The 14,975-nt window shown below is 39.3% G+C and overlaps 2 protein-coding genes across 4 annotated transcripts in view; one reads left to right on the top strand and one right to left on the bottom strand.

Annotated features, from left to right (window-relative positions):
• The first annotated feature begins 1,039 nt into the window (after window positions 1-1,039).
• On the top strand, window positions 1,040-6,687 carry CLEC4E (C-type lectin domain family 4, member E). 2 transcript variants are annotated; one of them, XM_005862023.2, is made up of 6 exons: window positions 1,043-1,271; window positions 2,138-2,230; window positions 2,844-2,930; window positions 3,862-4,013; window positions 4,787-4,902; window positions 6,321-6,683. In XM_005862023.2, exons 1-6 carry the CDS (start codon window positions 1,235-1,237, stop codon window positions 6,508-6,510), a joined length of 675 nt encoding a protein of 224 aa, XP_005862085.1. In that variant the 5' UTR covers window positions 1,043-1,234; the 3' UTR covers window positions 6,511-6,683. The 2 variants fall into 2 exon arrangements, with proteins under 2 accessions (XP_005862086.1, XP_005862085.1); XM_005862024.2 differs by lacking the exon at window positions 2,138-2,230 and having other exon boundaries at window positions 1,040-1,271; window positions 6,321-6,687.
• A 5,557-nt stretch (window positions 6,688-12,244) lies between these two features.
• Window positions 12,245-14,975, bottom strand: part of CLEC4D (C-type lectin domain family 4, member D) — a 7,356-nt gene continuing 4,625 nt past the window's right edge. For both annotated transcript variants that reach the window (XM_014536238.1, XM_014536239.1), the window contains 2 exons: window positions 13,179-13,294; window positions 12,245-12,873 (listed from right to left, as the gene is read on the bottom strand). In XM_014536238.1, coding sequence (XP_014391724.1) covers window positions 12,726-12,873; window positions 13,179-13,294 — 264 coding nt within the window. In that variant the 3' untranslated portion in view covers window positions 12,245-12,725. The remainder of the gene's footprint in view (window positions 12,874-13,178; window positions 13,295-14,975) is intronic.

Raw genomic sequence — 14,975 nt, 5'->3', positions numbered from 1 at the left:
CTGGGACAATGCTCAACCGCTGAGCTACACCAGCTGGGCTATTTTATCTTTTCTTATGGCTGAGTAGTATTCCATTGTATATATGTACCACATCTTCTTTTTCCAATCATCTATTGAGTGACACTTCGGTTGTTTCCATGTCTTGGCCATTGTGAATAATGCTGCAATAAGCATAGGGGTACATATAACTTCGTGAATAAATGTTTTCAAAAAACTTAAGTAGGTACCCAGAAAAGGGGTGCTGGGTCATATGATTACTCTATTCTTAATTTTTGAGGAACCTCCAAAATTGTTTTCCATAGTGGCTGTACCAATTTATAATCCCATTCACTAATGAGGGTTTATTTTTCTCCACAATCTCTTCAACACTTGTTATTACTTGTCTTGTTGATAATAGCCATTCAAATAGGTGTGAGGTGGTATCTCGTTGTAGTTTTCATTTGCATTTCCCTAGTAGCTAGTGAAGTTGAGCATCTTTTCATATATCTGTTGACCATTAGTATGTCTTATTGGGAGAAGTGTCTCTCCAGGTCCTCTACCCAATTTTTAATTGGATTGTTTGTTGGGGTTTGAGTTGTATGAATTCTTTTTATATTTTGGAAATTAATCCCTTGAGGGAGCTGTTCAAGAGCTTCAAATGAAGAATAAAGAAAAAAACATAAGAGATAAAAAGAAACTCACATTGCTACATTATAAATACTGACACTGTGTGCCCAGCTTTTTGCTAAGTGCTATAAAGAAATCTCTCTCCTTTTCAGTTAACAATTGTGTGGTAGTAAAGACCAAAAGTGAGACTGGGAATGCAAAGGTGGGCTCCACAAGTGTCAGGGAAACATTGAGGGATGAGTAAGGCCTGGAAGAAGGCAGAGAAATTTTATCCAACAAAAAGATTTCAAACAATATTTTTGAAGCCACTCGGATTTCCCCCAGGTCAGCCTACTTCTGTTGATACTTGCCATTTCATCATTTCCGCATTTTGTTGCTGCCCGGAGTAAGGAGACTGACTTGTCCAGTCAACTTCCTTGTCCTTTTTATGCAAGAAAGGAAATCGTGGCTTGAACACACAGCCACCAAACAAATGAACATTCTTATGTCTTGGGGTTGAACTTCCCAAAATCTTCAAGATTCCTTTTCCTTGAAACTTACCAACAAAATACTCTTGGACTCGGAAACTGAGGAGAGAGAGAGTGAGAGAGAGAGGAAGAGGGGGAGAGAAAAAGTGAAAGAGAAAAAAATGAATTCATCCAAATCATCTGCATCACAGAGCACAGGTAAAATTTGCAATTCTCCTTTTTCTTTCACAGGTATGTCTTTTTGGAAGAGGTGGTAAATATGTTGAAGGACAGGACTGTAGAAAAGGCTGCAGTAAAGTAAAAGAAGAGAGACAGAGAATGAAACAGAGGAAACATGAAAGAATGGTTAGAAGAGTACATGTTATACTGGGAAGGTCACTGGACTTGAGTTCAGGGAGGGCTCCAGCCTGCTATTTCTGCCCTCTCGGTATTCACTGTGTCCCATCGGGTAAGGCACTTCACTTCTCTGGAACTCACTTTCCTTGTCTGTGATATCTTGTTTGGGAAGGAAAGGGAGAGGAACTACTAGATGAATGTGATGTTTTATATGATTGCTTTACGAAGGACTTGGGAAGTGAGGCATTAGAAAGAGGAGAGCAGGTGAGAGACAAGAAAAACAGAGGGTGAGAGGATGAGAGGGAGAAAGGAAGAAAGATAGAGAATGAAAGGGGAGAACTGTGAGTGACTTAGGAAAGGAAAAATGGCGCATCTGTCCAACTTCATGAATCCGTCTTAAAATTAGTAATGGATTATGCTAGTGGTTCTAAAAGTGTGGTCCCCAAACCACCACCACCACCAGCAGCAGCAGCAGCAGCAGCAGCAGCTCCTGGGAAACTTGTTGGCTCCATACCAGCTCTAACTGAATTCTTAACTCGGGGGGTTAACCTGTGTTGTAACCCTGTAATCTGTGTTTTAACACACCCTCCAAATGATTTTTACATATACTGAAGTTTGAGAAGAGCTCAGTATACGCACTGCACGTGGAAGGAAATATGTATGGTTGAATAAGAATTTATTATGCCTCTGGCTTAGGGAAGATGGGCCATATTTGTGTCTTTCTACAGAGAGAGGATGCTTCTCTTCCCAAGAGTTCTTATGGACTGTTGCTGGGATCTCCATCCTACTACTCAGTGCCTGTTTTATCACTCGATGTGTTTGTGAGTGCTGAAGGTCAAATGCAATCTTCCTGGGGAATATTAGGAGTAAATTCTTCCTTGCTGCCTGTGGGTTCTCTTCTCCCATTAAGAGTATTTATATACTACCTTTCCCCTCTATTCATTTCCAGGTCATTCCTCAAACCGGAAACACCAGCTAGTATAGAACTGTTACCAAATTTCAGTGACCTCGGATGCATTTTTAATGATAGACATTTTTCTTCTCCTTGGTAGCCCTGAGTGCTTCCCTTTGAACCTCTGTCATTCACTAGTAGAACCCCTTCTATGAGATACGAGCCTGAGACATGACAAATCACTTTTTGGAAGGAAGGGTAGAGAGGGTTAGACTTGGCATGAGAGAGAATGTTAACACATTTGTCTTCTCTTGGCCTATGGGCCTGAACTAAAGTACATTTATTTTTATAAATTACAAAAACCATAACATGTAATAAATTCCCTCTTTTTAAAGTAAATCTCAGTGCCTCTCCATGCAGAAGGAAAAGTAGATAGTAAGAAAATATGGTAATTGTTCGCAATTCTGTTATAAATACAAAAAATAATAAAATTTATTTTATCAAAAGAGTAATAAATATTAACGGTGCCCCTGTCCTTACAGTGACATATCACATCTTTCAACTCTGTGATGAGAAAAAGGACCAGCCATATGAGCTCATGGAATTCAACTGCTACAATGATGCATCAGGTATAATATTCCTCAAATTTGAACGTAAAATTTACATATCAGTATTTGTTGGCCTCTAGATTGATTTTGGGATAAATAACGTAGTTTGAGTAGGTCCTGTTTTTCAAAAACAAAATGTAAAATCTTGCCTGTACTGTAATAGAAGGATAAGGAATGGTTAAGAAGACAGGAAATCTTGGGGACATTATAGCAAACGTTTAGAATAAATTTGAGGTATATATCTGAACGCTAAATCTAGTGGTGAGCAGTGTTATCCCCAGGAGTGCACTTTATTATCATTATTATTATTATTCACCTGCTTCCAAATGAAGTAAAGAAAAAAATGTATAGAATAGAAAATTTTGAAACAGCTCAGAAATATACTTTGTACGCTCTTCCATATAGTTTCCAACTCTTAGAAAAATGCCATATAACACTAGAAAATGACTTCTTTCGTTGGGTTATAATTTCCTCACTATTAAATTAAGAGAGACTGGACTATTTATTTTTTAATAAATTTGAAGGCTTCAATTCTATAATTGTAAGAACCAGTTTGGAGATTTTGTTGAGTGTACATTATTTGGGCAAGATGAGAGATGGTTGCTTCGAGGTCAGTCCAATAAAATGCATCACAACTTTCTCTGACCTTGGCAAGTCTAAGAACAGCTAACAGGGCCCTACATCAATAGCATAACTAAGATAGATAGTATATATGGTTTATCTAGAAAATAAGGATTGTGTCTCAAAAGACAAGGATATTTATGGTTGTTTGTGTTTATTGACATAGGAATTATTAAAGTCTTAGATAGTAAGAAGGGGGGTAGGGGGAGGTTGTGACCAACAGGTTCCAAGGCTTCTAACTATAAATGATAGACTTCATAGGGCCTGATGAAACTTTCTGTTTTCTTAATTAGTTCATAAAGGACATTCATGGAAACTTCTCTCCTCCTAGGTTCAGTCAAGAATTGCTGTCCATTGGGCTGGGTACATTTTCAATCTAGCTGCTACTTTTTTTCTACTAACATCAAAAGCTGGTCAGAAAGTGTGAAAAACTGCTCCAGCATGGGAGCTCATCTGGTGGTTATCAACTCAGAGGAGGAACAGGTAGTTCAAGAACAAACTCCCCGCGTGTCAGTGTAGCATTCCCCACATGATCTATCCCTTTTTCCATACATGTGTATGGTGTGTGGACCACAATGAACATTTTTAAATGAACATACTAAAATGCATGTTTTTCTTACTATTTCTGTAAGTCAATGCCTACTCTAATTTATTTTCATTTCTAGAAAAGCCTAAAGTAAAAAAGAAATTTCCACGTTTAGTTCCTTAGCAAGGCAAAAAAAAAAAAAGGAGTGGGGTCCCTTTTAGAATGACCATTATGTTTATAAATCTATTTGAATGAGACAAAGCAATTAGAACCCATTACCATTAAGTTGTGATTAATAATGCTTTGTGTTAATCTCTGTAGTAGATTTGGCTGCAAATCACAGTAGATAAACTTTGAAATATTGAGAACCTCCTTTGTTGAAGATTCTTTTTTGTTGGTTTTTTAATTGTATGTTGTGTATATTTTTACCACAATTTTTAAAAATCAGAAGATAATCCTCTATGATCTCAACATAGGTTGTCCCCAAAAGATGTATACACACTTTATATAGGCAGTGTTTATTAAAATACATTTCATGTTCAAAAGATAATAGAAATTAGCTGTTAGAGTGTGTGTACATTTTGGGACAACATCTTGTGTTTCAGGGCCATGTGTTTATCATCTTTAGTCTAGGTCCTACTTTATCTCTTTAAATAACAATTACCTTCAACATTTGTTTAGAATTGAAATAATTGATCTCCTTTTTTTTTTGACTGTGTATCTTCCATAGAAATTCCTTTTCCATGCAAAACCTAAAGGTAAAGAGTTTTATATTGGACTAACGGACCAGGTGGTTGACGGTCAGTGGAAATGGGTAGATGGCACACCTTTCACGGAGTCTCTGAGGTAATTAACTTCTTTCTTGTAGGAAAATTTAACACGACCCTAAATCTTAGTTAGCCCATTTTGGAGGGGAGTTCTCAGAACCTCCTTCTGTTCCATGAAGTATATTCAGGGCCATCTGATTGCTCTGGTTTCCTAAGACTATCTCAAATATAAAGGTGAGTAGATAAACATGAAGAAGTGAGCAGCCCTGGCTTGTGTGGCTCAGTTGATTGAGTGTTGCCCCGTGCACCACAGGGTCACCGATTCAATTCCCAGTCAGGGCACATGCCCAGTTGTGGGCTCAATCCTCAGTAGGGGGCGTGCAGGAGTAAGCTGATCCAATGGCCCTCTCCCTCCTTCTCCTTCTCTCTCTAAAATCAATAAAAAATAAAAATAAATAAAAAGAATGAAAGAAAAAAAAGAGGAGTAGAATTAGATACTAACACTTTGGAAATGCATCAAGGACAAAGTGTGGAATTCATAGTTTTATGCTCCTAAACTGTAATAAATGAGACAAAAATAGTAATTTGAGGAAGACAGAAGATTCTTATGGAGTGAACATCTCTTTTCTCCTTAATAATGGCTTTACAGCAGTAGAGCACAGCATTTGGAGTTTTCAAAGTTTTAATCTTTATCTCATTTAACCGAAGTTATGTCTTTCTGAGATACATCGATATTATGCCTTTCACTTAGCATTTGAGGGAACTAAGATTGGAGGGGCTTCAGTCAGTTCTGAGAGTATAGCCCACATGTTCTGGTACTTTTAAAAGTTGCTTCACTGCCCTAACTGGTTTGCCTCAGTGGATAGAGCGTCAGCCTGCAGACTCAAGGATCCCAGGTTCGATTCCGGTCAAGGACATGTACCTTGGTGGCTGGCACATACCCAGTAGGGAGTGTGCAGGAGGCAGCTGATTGATGTTTCTCTCTCATCGATGTTTCTAACTCTCTATCTCTCTCCCTTCCTCTCTGTAAAAAATCAGTAAAATATATTTTTTTAAAAATTACTTCACTACTACACTGTAACACCATTGAAGTATGCACCTAAATTAATACAAATTTTGTGTAGACTAAAGGGAATCAAATGGGAGATGACATATGAGTGCAAAGAAAACAAATCCACCAGGACATCAGTTATTCCCATAACCTCTCATCCCAGGTCTAGTCTATGAGGGAGCATGACAGAATGGAAAGAAGGCAGAAAGATCCAGTTCAACTTCACTACTGACAAACTCTATGACTTAGACAAATGGGTTAGCTTTTCTGAAATCCCTTTTCTTCATCAGTAAAATAGAGATTATAATTCCTACCTCACAAAATTGTTGTGAAGTTAAATAACACAAATGTAGCTTGTCTGGTATAGCAGGTCACGTTATCTCTTGTTACTGGGATTTAAAATCTCCCATGTCATTTTTTGTGTTTTGTGTGTGTATGTTTTTCAGCTTCTGGGATGTAGGGGAGCCCAACAACTTATTTACAGTGGAGGACTGCGTCACCATAAGAGACTCTAAAAATCCTCGGCAAAATTGGAATGATATGGCCTGTTTCTTAAATATGTTTTGGATTTGTGAAATGCCAGATAAAAGTATTTTGGACAAAGAGAAGTCTTCAAGAACAGAAGGCACAACTTAAATGTACAGGTGGGGAGGACCAAGAACATGAACACAGCCACAATTCCACTGTGAGAAACGTGTGCGTTGTACTTCAGAAGGGCTCCACAAGTGTTTGCTGATTTGATGTGAATAAAAATAAATATTTTTGAATGTTATCATTCATGATACTGACTGAAGCGCATTTTTCTCTATATGAGTCTCTCAGGTCTTTTCAGAATTTACCAAGCAATTCTCTAGGAAATACTGTAAGAAGAAAAGCATGTCCCTTTGGGTACATTTGCTTCATATGTGAGAAATTATAGGAGGATCCAGGGACAAAGCCCTGGCCGCTGTGACTCAGGTGGTTGGAGTGTTGTTCCATGCACGGAAGAGTCCCAGTTTGGTTCCTGGTCAGGGCACATGCCTGGATTGTGGGCTCAGTCCCCAGTGGAGGGTGCAGGAGGCAGCCGATTGATGTCTCTCTCATTGATGTTTCTCCCCCCCTCTCTCTTTCAAATCAATAAAAACATATTTAGAAAAAATAAATAAAAGCAAAAAAAATCACATATCCTTGGGCGAGGATTAAGAAGATTTCTTTGGAACACTATATATCTGTCTATATCTATGTCTATGTCTATGGCTATCTGTATCTCTCTATATCTATATCTATCTACATCTATATCTATGTCTCCCCTTATTCATGGTTTTTGCTTTGAATGTTTTCAATTACCTACAGTCAACTGTTGTTCAAAAATATTAAATGGAAAATTCTAAAACAATTCATACATTGTTTTTTTTTTGAAGTCCCATTTTTAAGTCTTATTTTTAAAAAGTGAGTAACCCATTCACATGATTCAAAATCCAAATGTAAAAGAGGATATAAAGTAAAAAGTCCCCCTCTTTCCCATACTCCCCATTCTTCCTCCACAGTCCCCAGCCACCCAGTTCCCTTCATGGAGACCATTAATGTCCCTACTTTCTTACTTATGTCTATGCTGTCATACTTTAAAAAGAATATATCCAAGAGCCAAATTCCAAGGAGGTGGAAGAAGTATAAGGGTATAAGGTATAAGTGGTTATGGGAGAAAAGAAAAGAAAAAGAAAATAGCCAGCGTTGGTGAGGATGTAGGGAAACAATTCATAAGTTTTAAATTGCTCACTGTTCTGAGTAGCATAATAAAAATCTTGCGCCACCCCACTCTGCTCAGGGCCTGAATCACCCCTTTGTCCAGAGTCCTGTCTCCACACTGCATACACTACCTGCCCATTAGTCACTGTCTCATTATCAAATCAGCTGTTGTGGTATTGAAGTGCTTGTATTCAAATAACCTTTATTTTACTTACTAATGGCCTCAAAGGGCAAGATGGCAGTTCAAATATGCCAATAGAAGCTGTAAAATGTTTTCTTTAAGTAAAAAGGAAGAATATATAGGAAAAAAAACATAATACACACACACACACACACACACACTCACACACACACACACACACTCAGAAAAGAATCATATAGCAAAATTTACCAAATCATACAGCAGATGATACTTTTAAAATAGTAAATTCAACTTTACTTAAATTTAACAAATAACAAATGGAAGTGAAATTAAAGAATTCTGAAACTTCAAGAATATTTCAGGCTTTATAAGTTAGCACAAAAATTATTTCCTGAAGATACCTCTGAAGTAAATAAAAATTATGAAGAATCATATAAAATATTCTTCTTGCTCTTCTATTTTCTCTTTTCCCCAATCCCATTTTTCCTTCTTAACGATGCTAACTATAGTCATTCATCAGGTGGTGGGTGCAGAGCAAGGTAGCTCTTACATATGCATATATGAATGTATAGGGGTGAGGTTGGGAGGAGGGGTGCATACTAGTACTACCCCCACAGGGAGTCAGAACCTGACTGGGTGTATCTGTGTAAGGGGAAGGGTGGGGGCAGGAAAGGTAGTAAGGGTGTGGGTGGACCTATTGGATTCCAGAGGCCATCTGGTAAAGTGATAGGTTGGTCCAAAATGTGGAAGCCTGAGCTAATTTGAGTATCATGGGTGTCTGAGCCCAAGTAGGAGGACCAACTGGAGGAGTCACAGGGCACACTGAGGGGTGAGGAACGTCACACAGTCAAGCCCTAGCAGGTGGGCTTACAGGTCTTGCAATTAAGTTTTGTCCATAAAACTTTCACATTTGATCATTTATTCCTGGGTATCTTATAGTTATACTAGAGGCATGGTGCACGAAATTAGTGCATGGGGAGAGGGGTTCCCCCTCAGCCCAACCGGCACCCTCTCCAATCCAGGACCCCTCGGGGGATGTCCGACTGCCGGTTTAGGCCCAATCCCGGGGATCAGGCCTAAACCGGCAGTCAGACATACCTCTCACAATCCAGGACCACTGGCTTCTAACTGCCCACCTGCCTGCCTGCCAGTCTGATCGCCCCTAACTGCCCCCCCTTCTGGCCTGGTCGCCCCCAACTGACCCCCTCTGCCAGCCTGGTTGCCCCTAACTGCCCCCCCACTGGCCTGGTTGCCCCTTACTGCCCCCCATGCTGGCCTGGTCACCCCCAACTGCCCCTCCCTTCTGGCCTTGTTGCCCCTAACTGTCCTCCCCTGCTGGCCTTGTCACCCCCAACTGGGTCGCCCCCTACTGCCCCTCCCTTATGGCCTTGTTGCCCCTAACTGCCCACCCTGCCGGCCTGGTTGCCCTCAACTGGCCCCTCTGCTGGCCTGGTCGCCCCCAACTGCCCCCCTGCCAGCCTGGTCACCCCACACAGCCTGCTTTTCGGTCGTCCATTGGGCATAATGGCTTGAGTCAATTTCTGGTTTCTGTGTTCTGTTCCATTGGTCTATATGCCTGTTCTTGTGCCAGTACCAGGCTGTTTTGAGTACAGTGGCTTTGTGGTATAAAGGCAACAAATTGGAAAGGAGGAAGTAAAACTTTCACTATTCATAGATGACATAATACTGTACATAGAAAACCCTAAAGACTCCATCAGAAAACTGCTAGATTTAATAAATGAATTCAGCAGGACATTCAAAAAAGAGAGAGCAGAAGATATACACAAGTAGAAGAATATGCCATGTTCATGGATTGGTAGAATCAACATCATTAAAATGGCCATAGTACCGAAAACAATCTATAGATTCAATGCAATCCCTATCAAAATACCAAAGGCTTATTTCACAGACTTAGAACAAAGATTCTGAAAATTTATATGGAATCAAAAAAGACCCAGAATGGCCACAGCAACCTTGAGAAAGAGGAACAAAGTTGGTGGGATCACAATACCAGATATCAAGTTATACCATGACCATTATTTTGTTGATTTTTATTACATAAGAAATTTTTTTGTCATTTTAAGGCTATTTCAAATTATGATACATCAATACAATAAAACACTATTTACTTATAAGCAACAAGGTATAAAACAGTTTGCAAGGTATATTGTTAAGTAAAAAATGCAAGATGTTTAAGACTATGTAGATAACGTTTCCATTAGTGTAAAAAATTGTGGGTTATATATCTACATATGTTATATAACACATATAAACATACATTGAAATATAGAAACTGACCATGTAGTTATTCTGAAGAAGCATTTAGAAGACTGGAGTTCAGGGTGGAAGAGAGATTTATTTTATACTTTTATTAATGTTTTTACTATTTGCCTTTTAAAATATTTACATTACTTTTTTGAAGATAAAAACTATTTAAATTTCTTTGTGTTTCAAACTTCTAGGACTACCACCGTATACTAAACTAATTAGCATTTATTTTTTATGAAATTACTATCAGTTGTGTCAAAGAAATTTTGATGAACAGAAAAGATGTCATGAGTGTTGAGAACAGAATGAAAGGGAGTAAGGTTGGAATCAGCGATGCCAATTAGAAGGCTGTTGCAATTACCCAGGTAAGGAGATGGTAGCCTAGTCTTTGGTGGCAGCCATGGAGGTAAGGAAAAATGATTTACACATAGATGTATAAAATCACAGAGGGGTCCTAGCTGGTTTGGCTCAGTGGATAGAACGTCAGCCTGCGGACTGAAGGGTCCCAGGTTCGATTCCAGCCAAGGGCACATACCTGGGTTGCAGGCTTTATCCCCAGTGGGGGATGTGCAAGAGGCAACCAATCAATGATTCTCTCTCACCATTGATGTTTCTATCTCTCTTTCCCTCTCTTTTCCTCTCTGAAATCAATAAAGATATATTTTAAAAAGTAAAAATAAAAAATAAATAAAGAAAGAAATAAAATCACAGAGGGGTCACATTTTACTGACAACTAAATCTACCAATGTATTGTTTTATACAAATAAAAATGTATAATATTAACTATACAAAGTCTACTAGCATTTACATAAAATTATTTCAACAGGTTTTTTGTAGATTTTGTAATTTAATAAATATGACAAACAATTAAAGTTACTGAGCACTAGTTAAAATATCAGCTTTAAATGCAGACACATACATACATGCATGGAATCAATCAATCAAGCACTAATATTCCAAACTTGGAAAATCACTAATTTTCAAAATACTATTTCTAAAAATAGTGATAAGAAAGTTAGGTTAAAAAGCTGAAACTTGAAATTTTTTAGCTTAGATCCAGAAAATACCAGCAAATTGAGAATTTTAAGATTGTCCACCATAATTTGTTGGATGTGACTGCTCCACAATTAATACTACATAAATCACAAAAGCGTAATTTTCTGTTGTTTAAACAATGACTTCCTTGCTGGTTTTAACTGTAGTTTTATAACTCTAAAGAAAGATGCTAACAATTTGCATAGGTGGGTAGAACATATGATTCAAAGTAAAAATAGAAAACACTAATACAATGTTACTTCAAATAATTGGGAACTTTATCTCTCTGTTAGCCAAGAGGCCAAGTCACCCACAGTAACTTTCCTGTAATAACAAAGACAGTGCATTTCACCTCTTAAATCTGAGCCATAGGCCTGGCTATCTCATGAACTAACAATGCCAAGGTGATTTCTTGGGCTTTCCAAGGTCTTCATTTCCTTAGCTATAGAATTGAAGGAGTTTGGTTAAGGTGGCCGGTAAGAGCCTTTTCCACTAAAAACATATTACATAAATAAGTCAGCTTAAGACTACATGCTTTGGGAAGAAATTTTAGATAGGGTAAGAAGTACATTTTTTAAAAGTAGGTAGACATTTTTTTTCTACCTGTGCAATGCCATCATTCAGAACTCTTCTATACTGTTGTTCAGAAAATTTTCTTTCTCATGAAAAGTCAATATCATGACTGACACTATTAAAAAGTCTAAAAATGAAGCATCTAACAATAAAAATATTGTTTTAAAATGTTAAAGGGTTTGTGACATCTGGGTTAAAAAGTGGTATACCACTAGCAATTGGAATAGCAGCCTTTACATTTTTAAAAATGTAAGTACAGTTGGCATACAATCTTATGTTGATTACTAGAGGCCCGGTGCATGAAAATTCATGCACACTCTCACAGTCCAGGAGTCCTCAGGGGATGTCCTACTGCTGGCTCCTGGGAGGAGCGGGCCTAAGCCACAGTCTGGCCTCCCTCTGCGGGCGGTGATTGGGCCAGCTGATCAGGGGACGGCATCGCCCCCATCACCCTGCCATTGCCACCTGGCCTCCCTCTGTGGGAGGCAACCGGACGGGCGGATCAGGGGATGGTGCCAGCCCCCTCCATCGCCCCTCTGCCGCCACTGGTCGCCACCCCCCCATCGCCGTTCCCTCCCTCTGCCCACTGGCACAAGCCTTGGCTGGCCTGGCCCGTCCCCCACTGACTGGTCTTTCCACTGCTTGGTTGATTTGCATATTATGCTTTTTATTATATAGGATATTCATTTCAGGTGTACAATATAGTGATTTGACATTTTTATGTCTTACAATGTGAATATTTCACTAAATTTTAAGAGTTAAGATTTGGGGTAGAGGAAAAAATAACTAAAACATTGCATCATTTAAGCCATTCTGCTAAATGCGTAATAAATGCACACCAATTGCATTTCAAAGAATAAATTCTTTGAAATACTATCAAGAAAGCAAAGTTAATGAAAACTGATTTTCATAGAAGAGATTATTCCTTCCACTAAAGCACTACACAAAAACACATTATCTTGAATGAATTGAAAAAATAAGTCCCATCATGACTGAAAATGTTCTATGATCTAGTATGTTTTCTCTATTCCAGTGGTGCATGTACATTCTTCCCTAGTCTAATGGGTTCTTCTTTTCTGTCCTCATCACAAGAACCTCTTCATAGCTTTTAGGTGAGTATTTTTCCAGGTTTCTTACAAATCCTACTTGCCTCAAAGTTACAAGAAAGATTATTCCAGGCCCATTTGTTTTGGTCATTAACAAGGACAACACAATTTTCCTTCTGATGATTATTGGGTTCACCCTTATGCCAGAATCTGAAATGAAAAAAAGTATATGTAAAACACACACACACACACACACACACACACACACACACACACGGTGTGTCAGGGGACTATGCAGAGAAAATGACCCTAAATGCCCTTAAGTGAGAAATTTAGAGCTGCACTGCCCTGCCCAATACAAGTGAGGTAGTAGTTTACTAGTATAAAGGTTACACAACACATGGTGCTGAGTAAGCACTTTTACATTGGTATGCTCCACCCCAAAATGAATTCTGCTTGCTACCTTCTTCCCATCTTTGCCTGTAAAGCTCTTTCATCCCAGTCAATATACTCACTCCATATGTGGGTTAAATGGAGTCCTGTTCACCCATTGCCTAAGGCCTTCAGGATTCTCATGTGAAAGTCCCAGGAAATATGAAAATCGTCTATCCAAAAATTGAGTAATAAAGTTCTGTATAAAAAAAAAATTGTAAATTCTTATAAATTTATTTGCACTTATCATGTGATAGATGATAGGAAAAGAGGAAAGAGGTTGAATAGATTACTAGTTAAGCAAAAAGGGTTGGCACCAGATGGATCTGTTTTCATATCCTGCCTCTGCTGTTTACTATGTAATGTTAGAAAGTGCTTGATTCTCACCAAACCCTAGTTTTCTTATCTTCAAAAGAGACAATTCCACTACTTCACTGAGTTATTTTGAAGATTAACTGAGATCTACTTGCCAACTACTTAGCAAATGTTTAATAGGATCAGATTATCAGGAACTTTTGTTTTTAAATTTTCTCTCTTTAATTGTTTGTATATTTTATTAAATCCCATTTTATTCAAAGAGTCTGCCTATAGATTGAAAAGCCATGAAAACAGAATTCTCCAGGAAATCCTTCTGATCAGCAAAAGGGTAGAATGTGAGTTATGGTACATATAATGGAAATATATTACATAAGAAAATAAATTTCAATTTTTACATTAAGATTTTCTTATTTAAAACTAGAGGACTGGTGCACAAAATTTGTGCACTGGGGGGGGAGGTATCCCTCAGTCCAGTCGGCACCCTCTCCAATCTGGAACCCCCTCAGGGGATGTCCGACTGCCGGTATAGGCCCGATTCCTGTGGCCTAAACAGGGATCAGGCCTAAACCAGCAGTCGGACATCCCTCTCACAATCTGGGACTGCTGGCTCCCAACCGCTTGCTTGCCTGCCTGCCTGCCTGATTGCCCCTAACTGCTTCTGCCTGCCAGCCTGATCAATGCCTAACTGCTCCCCTGCCAGCCCGATTGCCCCAACTGCCCTCCCCTGCCAGCCCGATTGCCCCCAACTGGCCTGCCCTGCCAGCCCGGGCTTCCCAACTGCCCTCCCCTGCTGGCCCGGTTGCCCCCAAATGCCCTTCCCTGCAGGCCTGATCCCCCCGAACTGCCCTCCCCTCCAGCCTGGTCACCCCCAACTGCCCTCCCCTGCTGGCCACATGGGGGCGGCCATCTTTGACCACATGGGGTTGGCCATCTTGTGCAAGAGTGTGATGGTCAATTTGCATATTACTTCTTTATTATATAGGATTACAACCATACATCTGAATTGTTTTTTCTATGCTTTATCCTGTAACTCTTTCAGTATCAATTAACCATTCATTTATTCACTTAATCACCCAATAGTTATTAAGACATAGCCAGAGTGCCTAGCACTGTGCAGGACATTAGTGATACAAAGATTAGTAAGGCATGGCCTCAGCCTTCTACAAAGTAGAAATCATTGGAAGAGATGGAGTATTAAACAGACAATTGCAGGACACTAAAGTAAGTGCCATGATCACACAATGCACAAAGTACCATAAAACACCTTCAACTTAGAATAGGGAGGGTGGAGTAGGAAAGATGGTCAGGGTAGTTTTCTCTAGGAAATACTACATGAATGACATCTGGAAAGATCCAAAGAAGTTGGTCATATTAAGAAAATAATAGAGGACCCAGTCAGTGTGGTTCAGTGGTTGAGCATCGACCCATGCACCAAAAAGTCACTGGTTCAATTCGCAGTCAGGGAACATGCCCAGGTTGCAGACAGGCTCCATACCTGGTGGGAGCTGTGCAGGAGGCAGTCGATCAATGTTTTCTCTCTCTCTCTCTCTCTCTCTCTCTTC

This window comes from Myotis brandtii, unplaced genomic scaffold, assembly GCF_000412655.1.
Source record: "Myotis brandtii unplaced genomic scaffold, ASM41265v1 scaffold1579, whole genome shotgun sequence".
NCBI classification, from domain to species: domain Eukaryota; kingdom Metazoa; phylum Chordata; class Mammalia; order Chiroptera; family Vespertilionidae; genus Myotis; species Myotis brandtii.
Note: the sequence above shows the minus strand (reverse complement) of the source record. Positions and strands in the feature narration are given on the sequence as shown.

Excerpts from the sequence above, each read along its gene's own strand:
- CLEC4E (XM_005862023.2), top strand. The coding sequence starts at position 1,235 with ATGAATTCATCCAAATCATCTGCATCACAGAGCACAG. Across the intron at positions 1,272-2,137 it reads ATCTGCATCACAGAGCACAG|AGAGAGGATGCTTCTCTTCC; the intron begins GTAAAATTTGCA and ends GTCTTTCTACAG. Across the intron at positions 2,931-3,861 it reads CTGCTACAATGATGCATCAG|GTTCAGTCAAGAATTGCTGT; the intron begins GTATAATATTCC and ends CTCTCCTCCTAG.